Source organism: Lutra lutra, chromosome 12, assembly GCF_902655055.1.
Source record: "Lutra lutra chromosome 12, mLutLut1.2, whole genome shotgun sequence".
In the NCBI taxonomy this organism is placed as follows: Eukaryota; Metazoa; Chordata; class Mammalia; order Carnivora; family Mustelidae; genus Lutra; species Lutra lutra.
The window spans coordinates 50736556-50762324 of NC_062289.1; the positions used below are offsets into that span (position 1 = coordinate 50736556).

Below are 25769 nucleotides of genomic sequence, written 5' to 3' on the forward strand. Positions count from 1 at the left end.
AAAGACTTTATTTATTTATTTGACAGAGAGAGATCACAAGCAGGCAGAGAGGCAGGCAGAGAGAGAGGAGGAAGCAGGCTCCCTGCTGAGCAGAGAGCCCGATGCGGGGCTCGATCCCAGGACTCTGAGATCACGACCCGAGGCGAAGGCAGCGGCTTAACCCACTGAGCCACCCAGGCGCCCACACTGGCTACTCTTCAACCTTCTTCCTCTTCCCTAACTATCCCACCCCTTAAATTTAATTGGTTTTCTTCAGGACTCAGTATGATGTTTTCTTTTCTTTTCAGTCTTTATTTTTCCTTGAATTACCATATATAAGCTGGTAACTACACTATATAACAAATTTACACTCTCAACCTAGACTGTGTTCCTAATCTCCACACCTGTATACTTAAAGAAGCTACTATTTATCTCTATTTGAATATTCAACTGACACTGGATCAGATTTCATGTTCAAAGGAAAACAGCAATTTTCCCCACAAAGCCTGCTCTTCATCATTGTTGGCTAATTCAGTAAGAGGCTCCACCATCCATTTGCCTAGGCAACTCTAGGAAGACCGTCGGGTAAAAACACAACTATAAAGCACAGGAGCAAATCTCTAGTTGGAGTATGCAAGAAGAAAAACAGGAGGTACCAAGACTCTGAGCCCAGTAAGAGACTGGCCTGTTTGAAGACCTTAAGTAGTTCAGTCAGGAGTGAGGACAGACAAGCCGCCTGGCTTGAAGAAATGAGCTGGAGTGGCTAGGTGCTGTGTACGAACTCTTCATCTACCTCAGGCTTTAAGTCCTCCACATTTATTTCTGTTGGAAGGTATTTTTTGATCGGAACAAAGGACTGAAAACAGGAGTCAACAAGACACTGAATCAGAGGTGGGAGGGGACCAGTGTGCTCATTCAAGCTAACTGCTTCACATTATGCTTCTGAAAACCAGGACCTCTGCAAGATCACACAGCTAGTTAGTGACAGAGCTGAGACAAATTGACACACTCAACTGTACTCTTTCTTCCATAATGTGTATTTTCTAAGTTCTACTTTTCTTTAGCTATTTAAAAAATTACACCAGTTACATCATGGGTCAAATATTTCTTTGTTGTCTTTGTTTCTTGAACAAAGGGCCTTTTATTGTCCTTAGCTTTACTGCACATCTCAGCTCAGGCCTCAGCATTCCTGATTATTACTCTAAACCTAAATAAGGATCATGCTATTCTTCTTAGTTGTCTTTCTGTGCCCTTCTGTCAATAAACTGTATATGTAAATAATATTCCTGGTAAAATTAAAGTATGAAATTTTTCATTCCTATCACTTTACAGAAAGTAAAATCTGTACTAGAAAAAGTACTAAGCGCATTCTCATTAAAATATTACTGACTTGTCATTAACACATTAGCTGTATCAAATTATTTAATTTTCAAATTATGAAAAATTTTAAATTTCAAAAAAGTACAGGTAAGTTATGTAACGTTCATGTCCCCCTATCCAGTAATGTATCAAATCCTAACATTTTCACCTGTTCCATGTTTGTTAAACAAAGAGTTATTACTGAAACTGGTGAAGCTTCCTCGGTAACCTCCCTTTTCTGCTCCCCATCTTTCTCTCTACTGTGGTAAATGCTACCGTGCATTTGGTGTTTATGATTGTCATGAACATTTATACTAACACTACATAAGTAGTATCTATAAATAATATACTGAGATATTTTGCATGTGTTCAAACTCTATCTGATTTATTATTCTGCAATAAGCTACTTTCACACATTATGTTTGAAATTTATACAACTTAATACATGTAGCACTAGTGCAGGGGTTGGCAAATTCCTGCGAAGGGCCAGTTAGTAAATTATTCTAGGCTCTGTGGGTCCTACAGTCTCCATCACAACTACTGCCTTCTGCTGTGCCCGTGCAGAAACAGCCACTGACAACATGCGGATAAACAGACAGCCGCTGTGGGCTCCACTAAAACTCACTTATAAGAACAGGTGGGTAGGGGTGCCTGGGTGGCTCGGTGGGTTGAGTCTCTGCCTTTGGCTCAGGTCATGATCTCAGGGTCCTGGGATCGAGCCCTGCGTCAGGCCCCCCTGCTCAGCAGGGAGCCTGCTTCCCTCTCTCTCTCTCTGCTTGCCTGTGATCTCTCTTTCTCTGTCAAATAAATAAATAAAATCTTTTAAAAAACAAACAAAAAAAACCAAACAGGTAGGAAGCCAGATTTCCCGACCCCTGCTCCAGTGAATCCACTCTCAGTACTCTGTAGCTTATATTGAAATGACTAGGTCCACCACTATTACGTTGAACAGAAATATAGTTAGTAGACATCTATGCCTTGTTCTTGAGTTTACCAGGAATATTTCTCAAAGTTTGATCATTATGTATGATACTTGCCACAGAGTTTTTATTAATCCCCTTAAGTTAGGAATATCCCCTTCCACTTCTGATTTGTTTTTGTACTGAACATTAGATTTTACTGTAAGAATTTCCTGGCATATGAGATATCATATAGTTTTAAAATATTTAAACCTTTAAACCGTAAGGCTGTTAATTTGGTATTAATCTTTCTGATGTTGAACTTACATTCCTGGGATAAATCCTGTTTAGCCTATACTTAAACAAAATAACTACTTTTGATTTATTTATTTATTATTTTTTAAGATTTTATTTATTTATTCGACAGAGAGAGATCACAAGTAGACGGAGAGGCAGGCAGAGAGAGAGAGAGAGAGAGAGAGAGAGAGAGAGAGAAGCAGGCTTCCTGCTGAGCAGAGAGCCCGATGTGGGACTCGATCCCAGGACCCTGAGATCATGACCTGAGCCGAAGGCAGCGGCTTAACCCACTGAGCCACCCAGGCGCCCTACTTTTGATTTATTGAGTTAAAATTTTTTCATCTCTATTTGTGAGACATATATATATACTTCTTTCCTGTTCTATCCTTACTGGGATTTTATTTAAAAGTTACATCAATCTCATATTAAGGACCTGGTTACTTTTCTTCTTCTTCTAATCTCTGAATATTTTCACTTACATCTATTCCTTGAAGAGCTGATAGTATGTGAGTAAAAAAATCAGCCTGATGTCATTCAAAAGGTATCATTTTTTTACTACAATTTCTCTAATAATTACTTGTTTATTCAAGTTTTCTATTTCTTTCTGAGTCTATTTGGTGATTAAATTTTTCTACAGAGTTACTATTTCTTTAGATTTAAAAAGGTATCAGCAGAAGTTGTTCAGAATACATTCTCTTACATATATTCACTCTTTCTATGTTTTCAATTATGCCCATTTTTGTTATTTATTCATCTTATTGTTTACTGGTACCTTTTCACTTTTTTTTCCTTTAAGGCCTGCTCTATAAAGTTTTTATAAAAATTGTTTCTAGGGCGCCTGGGTGGCTCAGTGGGTTAAGCCGCTGCCTTCGGCTCAGGTCATGATCTCAGGGTCCTGGGATCGAGTCCCGCATCGGGCTCTCTGCTCAGCAAGAAGCCTGCTTCCCTCTCTCTCTCTCTCTCTCTCTCTCTGCCTGCCTCTCCGTCTACTTGTGATCTCTCTCTGTCAAATAAATAAATAAAATCTTTAAAAAAAAAATTGTTTCTATATAATTTTTCTTTAAAAAGAAACAGCTTTTGGTTTTACTGAAGTTCTTTGTTTTCCTTGCTCTACTTCATCAATTTGTCCAATTATTATTTACTTCTACTTTCTTAAGATTCTGTACCTAGCTTCTTGAATGGTATTCTCAATTCATTTGTCATTCTTAAATTTTTCATTAATGTAGTTAAAGGTGTAATTTTCTCTTTACTTCTCACTGTATTCGTAACCCACACATCTGATATTATAATACAGTTTTGCTATACAATATCTTTACAGCAAATTTAGAGCTTCCATTTTTTATTTCCTCTTTAATTCCTGGGGAAAGCTTTTCAACTTGGTAAGTTATCTCCTTTAAGCCATCCTTTTTATAGTTCTAATTTAACTGCACTGTGGCCAGAGAACGTGCTCTGCAGGATATAGAATCTTTCAAATTTGCTAAGATTTCCTGTATGGCCTACTACACAGTCAAATTTTGTGAATGTCCCATATGTATTAAAACAATAATTATCTCTATTTCTTGTGTACAGGTTTCCATATATACTACAATAAGCTTATTACTTTTATTGTTCAAATCTATCATATACTTCTTAATACTGGTCTGCTTTATCCATCAGTAAATCAAGATTATTTTTGTTGTTCAAATCTTCCATATACTTACTAATCTTTAGTCTGCTCATCCCATCAGTTTTGATTAAGGCACTTGAAAATAACTCATTAAAATTTATGATCTGCCAACTTCTCATAATTTTACAAGTTTTTTCTTTTATCTTTTAAATAGAAACATCACTTTTATTGACAAGTTAGAGCCACAACAGACAGCTTCCAGAACAGAAATAAGACAGTCCTAAGACAACGGAGTGTAAAATCGTAGAGAAAGGCTAATACTCTTCACCCTCATCTCCCTCTGCACTATCCTCTCCAATCTCCTCAGAATCCCTCTCAAGAGCAGTCATGTCCCCAAGGGCCTCAGAAAACTCTCCTTCCTCCATGCCCTCCCCCACATACCAGTGAACAAAGGCACGCTTGGCATACCTCAGGTTAACCTTATGGTCCAGGCGAGCCCAGGCCTCAGCAATGGCTGCGGTGTTGCTCAGCATGCACACAGCTCGCTGTACTTTGGCCAGGTCTCCACCGAGCACCACAGTGGGAGACTGCTTTTTTTCTTAATAGATTTTGAGTGCATAGGAGTTCACGACATCTTCTTGGTGACTTGTTAATGTAGTATCCTTTATCCTACTTAAGCTTTGTGCCTTAAATTCTATTTTATTTGGTATTTATGTAGCTGTTTTGTTGTTAATTCTAGCTTCATGTGTCTCTTTCCATACTAACATTTCAACCTTTTTGAACGGTTTTAAGGCATATAACCTACGCGGACATAAAATTATAACATCCTCCTATATCCCATTTGTTAAATTTCTCCTGTGTTCTTTTACACATAAGTTACTTAGGTCTATTTTTCTTCATTCTTTTTTTTTTCCTCTAAAGATTTTATTCATGCACTTGACAGACAGAGATCACAAGTAGGCAGAGAGGCAGGCAGAGAGAGGGGAGGAAGCAGGCTCCCCGCTGAGCAGAGAGCCCGATGCGGGGCTCGATCCCAGGACCCTGAGAACACGACCCGAGCTGAAGGTAGAGGCCTCAATCCACTGAGCCACCCAGGCGCCCCTATTTTTCTTCGTTCTTAATGCAACCCTTTGGAATTACAAAGCTTAGTTATGTACTGCACATGAAGTAGGAAGGGTACAATTCTAAGACACAAAACTCTTTAAAAGGAAACTGCTGCTCCCTGGAAGACAAATAAACCAATGACAACTGAGTACATGGGAAGCTGAAAGCATCTGTATAGATATGAATCTATGTTTTACTCTTGAGCCCTTAGTGAAATGGGTTTCTACATGCCTTTTTTGAGCAGTGAGAATGTTTCCTTTCCTTGGTAAGTAAGTGTCCTGTATAATCTCTAGTTTGCCTAATAAATTCTGATAAAAAGCTATCAATTTTAATATTAAAAATTTCTTCTGTTGACTGAGTATTAGGCTCATTTTCTTTTCGTTTTTGTGAAAGCCCACTGAATTATAGGTCAGGGAGTAGGAATCAGGCAAATCAGGCAGCAGTCTTTCTGATGCCTAAGTAGTATGGCTGTAGGAGTTGCAGATTTTGCCAAAAAGTAATGAGTGTATTAGTATGAGGCATAAAACTCAAGTCAACTGCATGTCTTGAGAGATTTCTAGCAAAGTATAAAATCTCTCAAGCATACTAGAGTCCTTCTTAAATTGTTTAAAGACACCACACCACTAAGTTCCTTTTTTTTTTTTTGAGAGCACACACACATGTTGGGGATGGTTGTGGCAGTAAGTGCAGAGGGACAGAGGGAGAGACAGAGAATCTTAAGCAGACTCCCAGCTGAACACGGAGTCTGAGCCAAAATCAAGAGTTGGGATGCTTGGGCGCCTGGGTGGCTCAGTGGGTTAAAGCCTCTGCCTTCAGCTCAGGTCATGATTTTAGGGTCCTGGGATCGAGCCCTGCATCGGGGCGGGGGGTGTCTCTGCTCAGCAGGGAGTCTGCTTTCCTCTCTCTCTCTACTTGTATTCTCTGTTAAATAAATAAATAAATAAAATCTTTAAAAAAAAAAAAAAGAGTTGGGACGCTTAACCAACTGAGTCACCCAGGTGCCCCAGCATCACTAAGTTCTTATATTTCTGGGAGAGCTGTGAAAAACTCTCTTTGGACAATTAAGAAAGAAATAAGCCAAAACTCCAAATGCTTTGAATATATCCATTTTCTCCCTAAACTGGGAGAAATACAGGTTCCAGAGTTATTACTTTAAAAAAGTGCCATCGTTTATACTTTTAATTTTCACAAATGTTGGATATTGAATTAGGGTTTAGCAGACTAAACTGTAAAGTAGTTTTCTACCTGGAATAGGTTCATATATCTTATTCAACTAAATCATCAGACAGCTGGTTTCTGAGGAGAAAAAGAATATAATACCTATTACATAAAAACTAATAGACTTACACAGTACTCCTATTTACTAATAATTTTTTAAAAACTTTCCTTCAGAAAAAAAAAGTTAAAAAAAAATGAAGAATCTAATTTTAGTTTAAGGAGCTCAGTGTCCCAGCTGAGTTACAGGATAAAGAAAGTATGTCCACAGCAAAGCAGAGATATTACCTGTCAGCTCTTTTGCTTTAGTTAAAAAGGTTACTTACAGGTATGGTTATAAATTAAAAGATTCTAAGAAAACCTTCTGTACTCATACTTTTAAGGAGATTTAGAGGACTTAATATCCCTCAGTAAAATAAATACCAAAAATTTACATTTTAAATCTCTTTCTCCTAATACATCTAATTAATGTAAAATACAAATTATTTTAGTAAATGCAAGACTTCTTTTTGGCCTCCAAAAGCCTAAATTAACTGGAATTTCCTAACCAATACAGGTTATGTTGTTACCCCTACAAAGATTTAGGATTACTTAAACAAACACATGTGAACTAAATCAAGTTGTGATTAAACAGCCAATGTCTCTTTCTATATATTTAAACCTCAGACAATACTGCAAATTATGTGACTCTACTGAATACTCCTATGCTATTTCGTAAAGTTTCAATAATCTGTAGTTTCTTTAAGAAACTTCTAAAGACATTAAAATTCAGATATGGAAAGAAATAAAAAGTACCTAACCACTATATCATTCCTATGTGTGTTTTTCTTTAAAGATTTTATTTATTTACTTAACAGACAGAGATCACAAGTAGGCAGAGAGGCAGGCAGGGTCGGGGAGCAGGTTCCCTGCTGAGCAGAGAGCCCAATGCGGGGCTCAATCCCAGGACCCTGAGATCATGACCTGAGCCGAAGGCAGAGGCTCAACCCACTGGGCCATCCAATTCCTATGTGTTTTCAACCTAAGTCTCTCTCAATATATATAAACACATTTATCCTTCAGAACACTCAAATTAGGATGATGAAATCAGTGTGTACTTTTAAAGTACTTGATAAAATTATTTTAAAGACTAGTTTTAAAACATTAATACTGTCATTAAACATACTGTTTGATAAATTAAAACATAAATATTAACGTATATTTAAAGTTTAAAAACACTTAGAGGAGGGAACTTGATTAACTTGGAAAGACAAAATTAAGTTCCTGGGATTCAATCCATTCTCAAGGGTAGGAAAATGTTCTTTGCCTTCCATACATTCTGTCAGGTGGTAATAATCACTGCCCTCATCAAAGCACATTTTCTCTTTAAAGAACTGTTTACATTTATGAATATACTATTTTATGCTTTTGTGTAAATCTTGACCACATAAAACGAGATGAGAGCTGTCATTTCTAAAGGAGCAAAGATTTTAATGCTATTCATAATTAACAGAAATGATTATTAGTTCCTATTACTCTGGATAATGACATAGAAAGGTTAGGCCATTTCTCATTCTATCTTTGCTCTTATCTTTATCTTATCAATTAACCAGCCTCCTGGGCAACTCTTTTAGACTTTGTCCTTCTTCAGAATCAGGCTCCAAATCCATGGCCTATGGGTACCTTCTGGACCATTTCTGCAGCCTTTCCTAGATCGCCGCTTGGCAGCACCAGGGATTAGACCTTTTTATCGTGCTTGCACAACTACGGCCTGAATCACAAACAGAGGGGATTCTAAACACAACAGAGTGATGAGTATGCTCTAAATTTTCCAGTATGCTCAGTGATATTTAAAGAGCTACCTATTTGTCAGGCCCACAAAGTACAACGTGTCACAATTAAGAGCACAGCTCATGCCTCCCACTTTGAGGACCACTTCAGACAGATTTTATTCACATAAAAAAAGTTAATCATATTGAAAACTCCTAGTCTTGGGGCGCCTGGGTAGCTCAGTGGGTTAAAGCCTCTGCCTTCGGCTCAGGTCATGATCCCAGCCTCCTGGGATCGAGCCCCGCATCGGGGAGCCTGCTTCCTCCTCTCTCTCTGCCTGCCCTCTGCCTACTTGTGATCTCTGTCAAATAAATAAATAAATAAAATCTTTAAAAAAAATGTTATTGTGTTCCTTTCTAAAACAAAAAAACAAAACAAAAAAAAAAAAACCTCTTAGTCTTATGCATTTATCTTTTTAGATGGGTGGGTGCATACCCACATGCTAAAACTGACGTTAAGTGTCAGCTAAACACTTCAAACTGCAAAGTTTGTAAAGCTCTAAAGATTCATCAATGCCTTCACTGCCCGTAGCAGAGATAGGCAAACAACCAAATAAAACTCTGAAAAATAAAGTAACCCAAAAGTCTGTACATAATCCAACTGACAAGTCTAGACACATTATCTATAGCTTATACAACGGTGAGATCTATAACCTGCTCTCTCTCAAGAAATATTAATGGTAGACCAATAAAGTTTCCATTTACTTTCCATTTCTCAGTGGCCACACAAGTGCCAACATTAATAGGCCTTATGTTCAATTATATCAAAGCCCAAATCAAGTCTGTCAAACCATTTCAATCACAGCTGTGAGAAGTCCAATCAGCTAACTCAGATGGGCAGTGTCAAGATGTAAAGCTCAATGACTGATTTACATTAAGGTTCACTAGTAGAAAATATCAATTAGTAAAAAATATCACTCCAGTCCTGCTAAGAGTTGCTGAGTCCTTATGTACGATTTTTAAAATAAGACCTTCTTCCATCTTGGAACCAAAAGAAAATGTTAGCCCCTGCCTATTTAACAGCTTTTGCTATTAACTGTTTTGTCTCAAGGCACAGGGACCAACAATCTAGTTTCTATTTAAATTTCAGACCATGATAATGACCTATAGAACCTCACAATAAAGTCCTGGAATTTGCTGAAGGGCTGGCTCTATCTCTGGCCTGCAGACAAAGAAAACTGAAACCAGGTTCCAGAGCTGTCCAAAAAACCTCCCAGACCAGTTTAAAGGGAGGCTTCCATGAAACGACTAATGAGACAAAATTACAGGATACAGATTAGCCTGTCTGTTCCTAACTAAGCTGTAATATGTGTCATAAAGGAATAGACCTATCTTCGCCTTCACTACGAAGATTTTATCCTCAGATACTTCTCAAATGGATACAGAAAGTATAAAACATTTAAGGCAGAACAACTTTCTACCAGGAATTCTCTTTTTTTAAATGACTAAAAGTCTTTACTTGAGAGTTCTGCACACAATGCAGAGTCTGGGCAGGCTGTTAATTTTCTTTTCCCCGTGAACAAGAATGGCCTTAATGCCCACACTAAGATCAATATTGTGGGACTGGTGGCTACTCTGGTAACTGCTGGCTGCCAAGTACTCCACCTCATCTTTTCCATTTGGACAAAGTCTCAACTCTCCAGGGAACAAGAGTTAGTACTGTGAAGAACTGGGCAATCCTGATGTCTACACCTAGTTACTAGTAGTACTTGTTGCTACGAGAACTCAGATTCTAGAATACATTCCTTTTAATATTATGTTAACTATCGTGTTAATATCATGGTACTTAAATACTTTAAAATGTTGGTTCTGCTTTTATATGCTACATAGTGCTGAAGGAGGGATCTCTACAATACCAGTGACTTTCACGTAGGTTTGATAAATGAGATAATTAGAGGTGAAATTCTCCCTTAAAAATTTCTGAGTATGACTCTGGACTAATCCGAAGGAACAGGTACTTCTCCACCAAAAAAACCAAAAAGAAACAAAAAGCCCCAAATTCCTCAGCACTACATTCAGCGACTGCTATTGAATTATTTTACTATGCTAATAAGAAAACTGTAGTTAGATCTTAGTGTTCGCAATCATACCCAAGGCAGCATAAAAATAGGGGCCCTTGGGGCGCCTGGGTGGCTCAGAGGGTTAAAGCCTCTGCCTTCGGCTCAGGTCATGATCCCAGGGTCCTGGGATCGAGCCCCACATCGGGCTCTTTCCTTGGTGGGGAGCCTGCTTCCTCCTCTCTCTCTCTGCCTGCCTCTCTGCCTACTTGTGATCTCTCTCTGTCCAATAAACAAATAAAATCTAAAAAAAAAAAAAAAAAAATAGGGGCCCTTGAAAATTACAATACCACTTTGTTTCTAGAAGAAATATCCCATTTTGAGAAAGAAGGTATGATAAGTTACAAAAACACCTATTTTATTTGTAGAACCTGCGCCTACCTGTGGTTACCATATAAATGGCCTGTCTCTAACTACAAAGGTTGTATCATCCTTTCTGTGCACGGATATTGATTCTCCTTCCCTAAGGAAAAGTATGATCACATTCATGTAAGCAAAACACAATGCTTCTGGGTAATAACATTCCCATTAGATGTGCAAGTGTATCAAATGGGTTTAAATGTATCAAATGGGTTTAAAACATTGTGTAAAGTATTACAGAGATGTGGAAGGCTTCTCTCAGAGAACAGTAAAACTTAAAATATGGTGCATACTTTTAATGCTATAGGTAATGCACTACACATATTTTCATTTTGATACTGAATAGTAAATACTGCAAATATACTGTAAAAATAGGAAGAATGTACAAGACGGGTTCTTATACGGATCTAAGTTTAAGATAAAATTGTTAAGAGGTAGTAAAGAAGAAAACTGAAGATACAAAACATTACATGCTTCACATTCTCTTTGTTACAATTCTCTGTGCCTTTTCTCTTTTCCATATTATAAAGTATGAAGCTTCTCAAACCTGCTTTTACCCCTCATGGTATTAAGTAATTCCAGAGCTTAACCCTGGTTAAGGGTTAATTCCAGAATTCCAGAGCTTAACCCTGGAAAGCTCATGCTCTACTAACTGCTGGTGAAAGAAAGCTCACAAAGAATCAATAAAGAAACTACTCAGAGAGCCAGTTCTGAGAAAGTGGTACATAGAAACCAGTACAAAGACATAGAATTAATACTCCAGTGTAGAAATTTCTCTGAAAGGTGTATATTCTTGGTTGTTTTCTATTGTTAAAACGTCCTTAGAAATGTTATTTATTCAAAGAACTTTTAACAACATCCAGAGTTTTGAAACAGTTGTCATATCCTGAAAAATGTAACTGGTAACTCCTAAAAGTATACAGAAATTTTACTGGTTTTATTTTGGAAGTTTTTTTGCCCCAGTTGTTATTTAAATAGACATCTAAGCTTTCTGAAGTGTGTCTTTAGGAAGGTTCTTTGTTAAAGCTAGAAGAGCTTTGGGATTTTCTTCCCCTCTTCTAAATAGGGTAAAGTAAAAATTTTGAATTCTTTATTCAACCAAAGAGTTTTTATAGATTTCTGTTAACAAATATGGCCAGAGTTTAAAAAAATCCATTCTGATAAATCATCTGTCTTAAATCTGTTTATACTTCCTATTATTGATATAGTTGGATTTACTTCTACCTACTTTTTTGTATTTTTTTTCTCCCTTCCTACCATCAGTTGGGTTTACAAAATTATCTATATTCCTTCCTGTGCCCCCTTTAGCTTTTTGCTGTTTAGGAGCCACAAGTTGTTTTCCTTTGGTTTTTAAGGGTTTCTCTTTATCCCTGAAATTATAGCATGATGTACTGAAGTATGGATTTAACTTTCTTTATCCTGCTGGTAGTTGTAGCATACTTTTAATCTGAGAACTTGGTTATTACCTTTAATTCTTTTCAATATAGTTTCCCTACCATTCCCTCTATTTTGTTCTTTAAAAATCCTATTGGATATTTGCCGCAATTTCTCAATTGACCATGCCTTGCTCTTAACTGCTCCTTCCAAGTTAACAGACTCCTCTCACCTCTCCCCACCCCATACCCTATATCTGGATGTTCTGGGTGAACTTTTTATCATTATCTTCCAGTCACTAGTTCTCTTTTCCTCTATGTCCAATCTATAGTTTAATTCTGTATGTTCTGCTTTGGTTTAGATGATCCCATTTTTCATTTCTAAGTCTCTCAATTAGTTGTCATAGTCAATCATTCTATTTCATTTCTGCCTGTTTCAGTTTCACAATTTTTTACTCATTCTCAGTGGATGCTATATCATCAATTATCTCTGTGAATGATTTTAAAGTTTTTAAAAGTCATGGCCAAGCCGTGTATCTGAAATAAATACATGTATATCCCAATAATTGATTTGGTTGGTGATCTTTCCTAGTATTGGATTTCTTTATGAATTTTGAAATTGCAATGTATCAGAGTTTTGAATGAAAGGCTTTTGTTTTGTTCACTTCTCCTTCTTTCTCCCTGTGTACATCCTTTCTTGTCAGTAGTTTTGCATTTGCTTCCATCAGGACCTCTGGAGTCAAGTTTGGGAAAGGCCTTATGATGAATTTCTGGAGCCAACTATTTCATTAGTATATTGCAGATATCATATATCCAGTACAGAGCAAACCAACACAAAGCTGGACCCACAGCTTCCTATGAATCCATAGCCCTGGCAGAAAGAAGATTGGTAACATCTTTTCTTAGCTTCTTTTCAAAGGTAAGTCAAGTTCCCTCCCAGATTGTGGCTTCAAGCAGTGAATCTGGCTCTGGTCAGTGGACCCACATGAAAGACACCAGGTGTCTATCACTTGTAGACAAACTCTTGGGTGTCACCTCCTGCTTGGGATGAGGCCAGCAGGCCTGAGACTTCAGTTTCACTTACTACTTGGTGTTTCTGATCCATTAAGATACTTTTCTTGTTTCTGGAAGGCCAGCTTTGTCTTTTGGTTTTCTCCTTTCATATTTTACCTGTCATTTCTATGTGTTTAGAGCTAAGGGAGTTAAGTCAAAACATACACTTAATGTGTCATCTTGACTGGAAAATTTACATAATCCCTTAGCACTGTATCTGAACAAAATTTACTGCAGGGAATGTTTACACCCCTTATTTGTTCTTAAATGACAAACTAATCATAAAATATTGTTTTTATAAATGCAAATTAAATCCTAACTTGAGGTTCAAAATATATACGCCTGAAAATTAAACTGCAAAATAAGCCTATAAAACTGACAACGCAGGACTTCTTTCACCTCTGAAATCAAATTACTCTTACTTGTGCAAGGAATTCACAGGACTCTCAAACCAATACTTACCAGCCTTAACCAAAAATAAACATTTCTATGAAACTTAAAAAGAATATCAGCTAAATAGAAAAAAAAAAAGACCATTACTTATTATGCTTAGCAAAAAAGAAAAATTTGTACCTTTTCACTTGTTAAAAATTTTGCAAAATATACATGTTCTCCTCCTGTTTTTAATTCTTCCATCTTTTTCCTGGAGGCTTGAGTATCATCTAATTTATAACTCTTAAAAACAGCTAGAACTTCTTCAGAATACTGTAAAGTAAAAATACCAATTAGTTTGATTTGGCATTATTGCCCAATAATGCTTTAGTGCTTTTCTATATCAAAATACTTACAATTTACTCATAGTTAATCATGTATGCACACTGTAAGGCACATTAAATAAGAAAAACTATGATGGCAAATGGGATTAAAACTACTTGGAATGAAGAGTTCATGTATTGTCAAAACAAGAATAAACTCTCTACTAAAGAAATATAATTTCTTAAGCAGTTTGTTTAAGGGGCAAACAGAGAAAGTAATGCTTTGAAAGTATACAGAAATTTAAAAGTGAAATTAGATGTTTAACTGGTTGTGGAAAATGCTCAAGCATTTCTTGGGCTAAACGCTGTGACCAAATAAAACAATGATGTCAAATCCTATCCAGCTGGAGAATAATCCCACATGATTTCTCACTCACCACTTAATCTGAATATCATGCTACTTTTAGGAGCTACCTATTTACCTTGGATTTTGACTACAACCAAAAAGGACAACTGATATTTAAGTAGCCAAATAAAAGAAATAAAGAGAATTCTTACAAAATAAGAATTACCCATTTTTTTCTGATAATAAGTATGTTAGGCTTGTTCACCTTTTTTCCTTTTTTTTTTTTTTTAAAGATTTTATTTTTAAGGAATCTCTACACCCCAAGTGTGACCTGAACTTACAACCCTGAAATCAAGAGGAGCATGCTCTACTGACTGAGCCTGCAAGGTAACCCATTGGCTTGTTAACCTTCAAAATGAAACCACCAAAGGTGCCTGGGTGCCACAGTTGGTTAAGTGTCTGGCTCTTTGTTTTAGCTCAGGTCATGATCTCAGGGTCCTTATATCAAGCCCCACATCAGGCTCTGTGCTCAGGGTGGAGTCTGCTTGAGGTTCTTTCTCACTCTCCCTTAGCCTCTCCTGCTCATGTTCTCTAAAATAAGTAATTCCTCAAAATAAAATTAAACTGTTATTTCACCAGCAAAAAAAAAAAAAAAAAAAGGGTTTATTTGGGAATAACTAAGAACTGTAATCTGGGACAAGCAAGCTCCAGGTCTGAGAGAACAAAGAGGAATGCTCTTTTATAGCGGAAAGGAGGAATCAGTAGGGGCTGTTATAAACTACAAGTCCATTGGACTAAACTGGGAGTTCCAAGTATAGTGGCTTCTAATTGGCTGAGCTGTGACTGCCTCTCATTGGACTGTTGCTGGGAGAAGAAGAAATCTTCCTTCCTTCTGTTGGAATAGTAAAGTACTTTGACTGGCAAGGTCCATCTCTTCCAGTTGGCTCCACAAATGACAACTAGTGCAGAATGTGAGAGTCCCTCTACTGGCTACCTGATTCCATTTTAAATGAGGTTTCCTTCTATTAATTTTCACAGGCTATATGGCTGATATGGTCCCAGTCACACTACTCAAGTCTGCCGTTACAGCACACCAACAGCTGCAAGTATTAGCATGGCTGTGTGCCAATATCTCTGTCTAGGAAAACAGGCGGGAGCCTGGATTTGTCCTATAGCCATTAGTTTGCAACCCCTGTTCTAACAGGATACTTGAAATAATTTTGTGCAAAGTAAACACACTATATTTGACAAAAATTCATCAGTTCATGTTGATAATACTATGTAGAAACAAACAAAAAACCCAAGTCTGTAATTAGGAGCTTTTAAATCCTTAAGTCATTTACAAACTACTCCACAAAATCAGTGGTTTAACAATATGAAATAGGCATAAAAATGTAAGAGATAAAATTATATAATAAAAAGTATGCTGGATAAGAGTCAAGTTTTGCCTCTGCCATTAACTGTTAGAATATAGTTTTGGGTAGTCTATGACTGAACTCACCTTAAGAAAAGTTTTCCATGAAATCTTCTCATAGCATTGCACAGGGTTCCTGAAGTAATCCTGAAGTGACCAGAATTTTCGATACAGGTTGTAATCGATTGGAATGGAGCTAATAAAATAAATGATATGTTAAATAAATAACTTAAGTTCTTTTAGGAATAATCTAAGTGCTCCTAACTTTAGGTCATACACCTCTCGAAGAAGCTGACGAAAGCTACAGCTCCTTTCCCCAGAGAAGTGCACTTAAACAGACTTTTATAAACAATTTCAGGGGATTCATAGACCCTAACAGACCCACTTTATCTATAGTGGTAGAACCCCTGAACTGTGCCCCAATACATGGTTATTCAGAACTAAAGACTATCTTTCTCAACCTCTCTTGCAACTAGGTGTGGCCCCGTGGTTAAGTTCTGGCTAGCTGGGAGTAAAAGTCATATGTGCAAATTTTGGGCCATGTTTTATCATTTTCCTTTTTCCCTTTCTGCTGGCCAGAACGCAGATATGATATTGAGTCACATGGACTATAGACAAAAAAAAAGCAAACATCAAGAAAAGGTGGGACAAGAAGTTAGGAGGAACACAGGTTCCTAGACGATCTCCCAGCTCTGAAATGCCTGTCTCCAGACTTTTCCATAAGAAAGATATCAACTTCCACATTGTTTAAGCTAATATCACCTTGAACCTAAGCTAAAAGCCATAGCATGAGACAAATATGTAAAATACATATCAACTGTATATATATATAAACTTATATTTATATATATATATAAATTGCCTCCTGTTTAGTGTCATTATTACAGCATTACTAATTCAATTTGCGATTTCACTGCTACAAATCTGCACTATCAATACATTCTTTTAATTTTTAAATTTACCAAAATCGTTATACTATGTTTTAATTTTAAAAGTTAAAACATTTTAGACTTTTTTACCCAAGAGATTTTTGTTTTTGACAAAATCTATGTCACTCCAAACAGCCATTATCAAAAATGCTTTAGGTATTGACTATCTCATATCCTCAAATATCCACAAAAATTTTCAACATCACCTTTGTAAAATTAATTTTACTTGTAAACACAATTGTGTACTACTTTCTATTCTTTCTAAATAAACTTAATAAACTGAATCTATGGATTACAGTTAGCATTTTTTCTAAGCATCACAGCCATACAAGTGTTCCAAGGAAGACTGTAATTTTATGTGGCAAACAGGAAGGGGGTTTAGTGATCCACACAGTACTATGATATTAAGGGTCTTAACTTCTCTAGTCTGGTCAATAATAGGAAATAAGTAATCTTCCACTCTTCACCTTTGAGATGGGTATATTTAAAATTACTTTAATGACTATGGAGTATCATGGGCCAAATCATAATGCATTTTAATGGATTATAGTAAATTAAACGAGTATAATTTTTGTCATGTACTTTTTAAGCTTTCTTGGATGGGAGTGTAAAGTTTAAAAGACTGAAAAATGCCTTACTTTATATATATATGTAAAGGAAGGTTAGAGTAGAAAAGTAAAAAGTAATTTGCTAGTGTAAAAAATCAATTTTCTACAAAAATGTCTTAAAAGGCATTCGTTAAGAATGACAAAGGGGAAAGTAGTTTAGTATAACATATGGAAGCACATCTGATGAAGATTCTCACCATGACTCTAATTCACATATGGTTAAGATTACAAACTACTAGTTGCTATCATAAAATGCCTGCTTAAGGAATGTTATTAAATTTACATTAATTGGCATATCAATTAAAAAACCCTCACACATCTACACACACAGTAACAGATCACTTATCTTAAATTCACACTTCTGACAACTGTTAACTGTCTGGAACTAAGCTGTGAACTTGGCAATAACTGAAAAAGTCCTTGGTCTGCAAGGAAACAGCAGTCATAGGTTGCATGCACTTTATTTTACACAAGAGGCTTGAAGTTATGCTTAGGTACTTACCCAGATTACAATCGCTTTGAATTATGTATAAAGGTAAATAATTAAGCAAGCTAGCTAATTTTGATAAAAGAACGCTAACTTTGCTAGACCAATTACTAGTATTTGAAACATGTGGCTCTTCCTTCAAATCAATAATGAAGAGTACTGACAACTTTTAATTGACCAAAATCCAGCTCCTGCCAGAACTTTTATCAAGAACCAACAGTATTTGAAAGAATCTAATGGGTATATTAACTTTCACTCTTTCTACACTCTTTCCTAGTAACAACTCTGAAAACAGGAAAATAATGATCTGAACATTAACTGACATAAACTATTTTCTATAACTGAAGTGATTTTATTCATTTATAACAATAAGGTTGTAAGTTTGGGTTTTCTACAGATCAAGTAAAAAAAAAAAAAAAAAAAGCCACACACACCAAAAAAAACCAAAAGGAACATTTTCCAAAATGTGCAAGTGAATTAGAAAAAGAAAAAGCCACATATAAAATGATTTACACCCATGAAATAATACTATAACTAGCATTTGTGTAGTTACATACACTTAATAAAGGATGTTTTTGAAACAAAACTGCTTTTGAGGATTTTATATAGTTTTATACATATAGTTATATGCACACACATAAAATGTTAATCAGTTACCACATATAAGAATATAATAAATACCTCTTGAATTGTAGTATAAGGAAAGTTGGCCTGTTAAGAAATGGGACACTACCTCTAATCAGAGAATGAGAATTATGTAACCATTGTATGGTCCACTACTGTTTTGGTTGCCAGAAAACTCACATTTTAATTTAATGTTTGATACTAACAATAATCTAAGGTGTTAATTATCATCTCCTACTTGTAAAAGCTTCTGATCTCTCTCCTTTTATTTTTAGTGGGCCTAGTATGTATTTGAGATGCCTCATAGAAGAAATTTGAAAGTAGTATTAATATATGACTACCAGGAAACTTTTATAGTTGAGACACTAACATTTTTAAAAAATCCTCTCCTCTGAAAGTTCCAATCCATTCTGTGCCTCCATGGCTATTCCTTCATATCTAAACATCTTGAAGGAGTTGTCTACACTCAATGTCAACACTTCTTTACCCTCCTTCAATGTTTGGACTTACTGCAATGTGCCTTCTAACTTCACCATTCCAGATACATTTGGATTCTGTACTTATCCGCACAAAGCAAATGTGATACTTATTGTATATGCAAGCCATAACAAATTAAGGTGAAAGTTACTGTCTAAAAATAAAATGTTTTATAACTATTTTAACCAAAATGTTCTGTAACTTGACATGTTTTTTTAGATGTTCAATTAGTGATTTTAGAGATTATATTAGAATTTTTTTTAATACAAAATTTTTTGCTGGTATATTTGAGCCAAATCTGAAACGGGCTTCAGACCATAGATATATGGGTAATATGTTCTTTGTAAATTAGTGTCTAAAATACTCTGGTGATACAGTTGGTCACACTGCTTTGTCACAAAGTAATTTCCCAATCTCTTACTCCATTCAAAAAATAGTGGAGGGGATTAAAGGTAAAACTTGCAGTTTTAAAATAAGTCACTCGAATGTAAAGTATAGCATAGGGAATACAGTCAACAATACAATAATATTGTAATTGTATGGTTGAAAGATGGTAGCTAGACTTATCCTGGTGATCACTTCCTAATGTGTATAAATATTGAATCACTGTGCTGTATACCTGAAACTAATGTAATATTGTATGTCAACTTCATTTCAATAAAAAAAGGAAAAAAAAAGAAAATATAATGATTGTGACAGACTGAGAGGCAGCTGAGTGTTGAATCCTGTTTAAGTGATTTTTCTGCCACTGGGACCAGCTTATAAACAATCAATGGGGCTGACATATCTATAAAGGCTTCGGCAGAGTCTAACTAGACAAAACCGCATTGGGCAGTTTGTCTTTGGTGGCTCTTTTTAACATTTCAGGTGACCTGTTATGTTGGAGCTTACTACCTTAGTCCCTTATGTTGCTCAGGTTAGACCCCAAAAGTATACTCTATCCATAATGTACATGAACAAATAGGTCTTAAAAAAAAAAAAAAAAAAAAAAAAAAACCAAACCCAAAACACAGAACTATAGCTAGCAATAATAGAAACTGAATAAATACTGTTCTAGTGCTTTCCATATATCATTATATATAACATCAACAACTATGGTAATAATAAGGATAACTATGTTGTACCTTAACAGACCATGTCCAAGCAGAATCTCATTTAATAATCTCAACAAGCAGGTAGGTGGCATTACTACATTTTAAAGACCCTGAAACTGAGTTTCAGGGAAGTTAGGTAATTTGCTTAAGGTTACATGACTAGGACTGGAATTCAGCCTGGAGGCACACTACTCTTAAAGTTTCTTGGAGATATGTGTTTGAATCTGAAACCTGGGATGCCAGGTATACATCTCCCTGTGCAGATATTGGAAACTCTTCTTGATCCTCCAGAAATTCAATTGCAACTGATGATAACTTTTGTTACCTCAGACACCTGGAAGTAAAAACTTTCCTTCACATCTCCCTTTTTCTCTTCCTCATTCCTTCTAATCAGCATTAGGAAGAAATTATTTGGAAAGAAAGCACAGAGTTAGCAGATGAGATAGGAAACAAGAGACGGGAATGGGAAGGGGAGAAGACAGAAAGGAGGTTACTAATTCCTTCCACTTCATTAAGAAGTCAGCTCATTATCCACAGGCACTGACAATGCCTGTTGTCAAGTTAAATGGAAGTTAAATGGAAGGAAAAAGGGGAGGAGTATCTAGGTTGCCTACGGTTGGCTTTCCAAATATTAGGAATATGCAAACAATAGACCATGTAAACAACAAACTGTCAGCATGTAATTTAGAAACCAACTAAAGAGCATATTAATGATTTAGGATTTATAATTTTAAGTAATACACATAAAAAATACAAATAAATCTGCAAGCATGATTTCTTCCTCTCTGTGAATATCCTGACACTAGTACTTGATAAGTTTTTAAGTATTAGTTTTGTAAATCGTGAAATCTGAACTTCTAAAACTCACCAAGTTGTTGGAGCTTCATCGTCTCCCATCTCACCTTCTTCTACATCCATTCCTTCTTCTCTATCCTCAGTGTGCTAAATTTTAAAAAATGTACAGTCTGTCACAAAGCAGTTGTCAGCCAGAAGACATGCTGGAATAACATCATTCACACACTGCTAGACAAACACTGTTAGAGAAATCTAGTTGCACTTCTGTCTAGACAGTTAATCTTTAAGGCAATGGCAATTCTATGTGACAAGGATCTGAGAACTCAAGAGCAGTACAATGATGATATAAGATAGTCATGAAGGTATGCAGAAAGTTTTAAATCAGTATTTCTTCAAACATGGTCTGTAGATTCTCTATGGGAATAAAGGGTCTATGGCAAAATACATTTTAGAAATATATATGATGATCTTTTAGACAGAAGTGTATTATATACTTATATATAGTATATTAAGAACTCTGAAGAATTGCAGTAAATAACTCGAAGTATACCTAAGTAGTTTTGTCCCCAATTTTAATTGGACCATAAAAATTCTCCCCAATCCCACAGAGAACTCTTATTATTGGGGAACACTTCAGGATATGCTGAGTATCTAGCATCAGTGAGAAATTCAAAATAACAAGTTTATATGAAATAGTCCAAGAAGCACCAAAAGATACATAAAAGTGAAACACAAAATTAAAAAAAAATTTTTTTAAATTAACATATAATGTATTATTTCCATCAGGGGTACAGATCTTTGAATCATCAGTCTTATACACTTCACAGTACTCACCATAGCACATAACCCCCACAATGTCCATAACCCAGCCACCCTATCCCAACCCCTCCACCTCCCAGCAAACCTCAGTTCATTTCCCGAGATTAAGAGTCCCTTATGGTATGTCTCCCTCCTGATTCCACCTTGTCTCATTTTCTTCCCTCCCTGACCCCTATGACCCCCACCAGCCTCTAAAATTTAAAAAAATCTTAAGTCAACATCATTTCCAAATTCATAATCATTACATTTTAAGGAACAAATTATGTAAAATAATCTAATTTACTATGAGATACTAGCTAGATCTAATTAATGATTTTTCAAACTTCATAACTTGTTCCTAAGTGCAGAACAAGTGCTAAATGTCCAGAAATTTGCCAACTATGGACTATGTTTTGGATATATCATAAATAATCTTTAAAAATAAAGTTGATTATAGCTGATGTCCTTTTAAAAATCAGTGGGCAAATATGGATTATTTAACAAATGGTTCTGAGTTAACTGGCTCACTGTTTGGAAAAAATAAAATCATAACATAACCTATTCCATATACCAACATTCATGCTGGATTAAAGATTTATTTAAAAAATAAATCACAAAAGCATCAAAAGAAAACAATAACTTATTCTTCTGGAGTGGAAGGCTTTAGCATGACATAAGACCAGAAACAACTAAACAAAAGACCAACAAACATTAATATTCTATCCAAACTTAAAAGTTCTATAAAGGCACCATAAATAAAGTTATAAGAAAAACTATAAACTGAGAAAAAAACCAACAAAATGGTAGGCAATGAATTAATAATATTCAATATGAGCTTCTACACATCAGTAAGAAAAAGACATTTCAAAAGTAAAATGGGCAAATGGCATGAATAAGTAATCCTCTTTCTCATTTCTAATTGGTACAGAAGAAAAATAAATTCCAATAAATACATAGTAGGTCCCTCAACTTCACTAATAACCAAGGAAATGTATTTTAAAACACACATTGACTTTTCAAGTGTGTATCAATTAAGCAAAGATTTTTAAAAATTGGTAATTCCCAGGATGAGGCTGTGGAAAAATGGACATATATTCTCCAAATGCCACTGGTGATGATATAAATGGGTACAACCTTTTTGAGAAGTAACTGGTCAACAGCTATCAAAATCTGATATATGCATACATTCGACACAACAATTTCATTTACTGGAATTTATCCTAAGGCAACACCTGCATAATTTAGCAATGCTATATACAGTATTATTCACTGTAATGCTGTTAACCACTTTTTCACTATTAGAAATTATCTAAATGCCCATAGAAAGGATTACGATAAATATCCACTTAGAAGACTTAATATGAACCATTAAAACACTAAGATCTAAATATACGGATACAGAAATGCATCCATTTTATAATGTTAAAAGAAGGGGCGCCTGGGTGGCTCAGTGGGTTAAAGCCTCTGCCTTCAGCTCAGGTCATGATCCCAGGGTCCTGGGATTGAGCCCCACATTGGGCTTTCTGCTCAGCAGGGAGCCTGCTTCCCTTCCTCTCTCTCTGCCTGCCTCTCTGCCTACTTGTGATCTCTGTCAAATAAATAAATAAAATCTAAAAACAAAACAAAAAAACTTTAATGTTAAAAGAAGAAAGTGAATTTCAGAACAATATGTACTGTATGACCTCAGTTTTAGAATAAAACTATACACACAGTAAGTCCTATAAAGACAGACATGCTAAAGGTGGTTATCTTTGGGGCCTTGGATTATGGGATAGTTGTACTTTCTATTTTAAATATTTCTGTTTTGTTCTGCATTTTCTACACAGAATACAAATTATTTCTATAAATTAGAAATAAAGGTTTTCAAAATTTTTGGTGACTTAGAATACCCATTCACAGGAGTTATCTTAGAATATACTTATAAATATGATTAGATTTTATAAGTTTTTATTTATAAGGTAAGATTTCTTATCAGCCTCACCTTCTGACCCAGGGTGCTTTCCTGCTCATTGGTATTGAAAACAGTAACATTTTCCAGATTAAACTGACTCTGCAAGTTAAGACCTATTAAAGAGAAGAAAAGATTTTCAAAGCAATTCCACCAAACAACTAAACTTAAGACTGTAACTCTGTTGTCATATAACCAAAACACATAAAACAATAAATCCATAATTAAACAAAAGATCAAGTCAGAAATAACGCCACACCTGATTTCCAAATCCTAAGAAAATATCCCAAAATGCCAACCTAGCTTATGTTAGGGTGGTAGGATTAATTATAAACAACTTTTTTTCCTTCATCTTCCAATTTTTCTGAAATAGGTTTTGTTATTTTTATAATTTAGAAATTAAATTTAAAAACATTTATTAAAGGATATATATTGTTTAAAGCTACCCTTAGCAATATATTATTAGTTTTTCAACCAGTCAATAAGAGAAAGAAAAAAATGGTTTCTCTCTGTCTTGCCAAATTAGTAATGCTGTGCATTGAAAGAGAGGTCTAAAATGTTCTTTAAGGGGCGCCTGGGTGGCTCAGTGGTTAAGCCACTGCCCTCGGCTCAGGTCATGATCTCAGGGTCCTGGGATCAAGCCCCACATCAGGCTCTCTGCTCAGCAGGGAGCCTGCTTCCCTCTCTCTCTCTCTCTCTCTGCCTGCCTCTCTGCTACTTGTGATCTCTGTCATATAAGTTAAAAAAAAAAATCTTTAAAATGTTCTTTAAAAAAATGATGAGATCTACAAATAAAGGGGATTAAGAGCACACTTATCTTGATGAGCACTGAGTAATAGAATTCCTGAATCATTATATCATACATTTGAAACTAATGAAACACTGTATGTTAATTATACTTCAATTAAAAAATAGAAAAGAAAAACAAAGCTATAAATAATATACATTTGAAATTTTAGATAATATTCACAAATTCCCAGAGGGAAAAAAGTTACCAAAACTGTCTCAAGAAAAAATGAAAAGTCTGAATAGTTCCAAATCTGTTACATAAATCAAATCCATAGCCACAAAACTTTATTGTGGCTTTTCTACTCGTAAATTCTACCACACATTCACGAAAGAAATAATACACAATTACTCCAACTCGTCCAGAGAAGAAGAAAATGTGAAAACTTTCAATTCATTTTATGAAAGTAGTTTAATCTGCTACAAAAAAATCTAACAAGATCATTATAGGAAAGGAAATTTACAGGCCACTCTCCTTCCTGAACTAAATTCACATATCCCTAAAAAAATTAACATTCTAAATCCAGCTACATTTTATAAGGAGGCCATATCACAACCAAATTTAGATTATGCAATATAAAAAAAAAAAAAAAAGCTGAGAATTTAAATCTTGTTCTTATTCTTCTATCTTCTGTAACTTCCAGAAAAGAAACTACATTAGTACTTAGGAGGGGGCACATTTAGTTTCACAAAACACAGCCTTCATTTATCACAGATTTAAATGGCAACTAGGTGTCTGGCACTGATCTAGGCAAGAGATCACAGAAGTAAAAAACACAAATACACTGAAAATGTGAGCTGGGAGAGATCTGAAATCAGGTGGTGATAATGGGTGACTGCGGTGACAGGTTTAGATTAGATGCTGAAAGAGAGGCTTCCTGAGGAAGTAAAATTGAGACCGACAGCAAGAGTCAGTAGTATGGGGGCACCTGGGTGGCTCAGTGGGCTAGAGCCTCTGCCTTCGGCTCTGGTCGTGATCCCAGGGTCCTGGGATTGAGCCCCATATTGGGCTCTCTGCTCAGCAGGAAGCCTGCTTCCTCCTCTCTCTGCCTGCGTCTCTGCCTACTTGTGATCTGTCAAATAAATAAATAAAATCTTAAAAAAAAAAAGTCAGTAGTGTGACACTAAAGAACAAAAAGGTTTACAGAGGGAAGAGTTAGAGTCAACACCCTAAGGTTCTACTGACCCTGGGATTTTGAAGGCCTAAAGAAGGTGAGATGCCAATTCAATAGGGAAAGAATGGTTTTTTCAACAAATGATGCTGGGACAACTGGGTGTTAACACACAAAAGAATGAAACTGGACTCCCACCTCAGACCATACACAAAAATTAACTCAAAATGGACCACAGAGCTAAATCTCTTATAAGAAAACACAAGAATAAATATTTTAGACCTTAGGTTAGGCAATGATTTCTTAGATATGACACTAAAAGCACAAGCAACAAAGGAAGAGATAGATATATCAAACTTCATCAAAATATAAAACTTCTCTGCTGCAAACAATACTATCAATAAAGTGAAAGGAAATCCACAGAATGGGAGAAAATATCTGCAAATTACATATCTGATAAGAGTGTACTACCTACAATAGAAAGAGAACTCATACAACTAAGAAAAAGACAATCCAATTTTAAAAATGGAAAATAGCCATTTCTTT

General features: G+C 35.6%; 1 protein-coding gene across 1 annotated transcript in view; it reads right to left on the reverse strand.

The window, feature by feature from the left end:
* THOC1 (THO complex subunit 1) overlaps positions 1–25769 on the reverse strand; it is a 54629-nt gene that overhangs the window by 15958 nt on the left and 12902 nt on the right. Inside the window, exons 8-11 of the mRNA XM_047698587.1 lie at positions 23359–23441; positions 20653–20726; positions 15653–15761; positions 13684–13815 (exon numbers count right to left, since the gene is read on the reverse strand). Of these exons, the coding sequence (XP_047554543.1) occupies positions 13684–13815; positions 15653–15761; positions 20653–20726; positions 23359–23441 (398 nt within the window). The remainder of the gene's footprint in view (positions 1–13683; positions 13816–15652; positions 15762–20652; positions 20727–23358; positions 23442–25769) is intronic.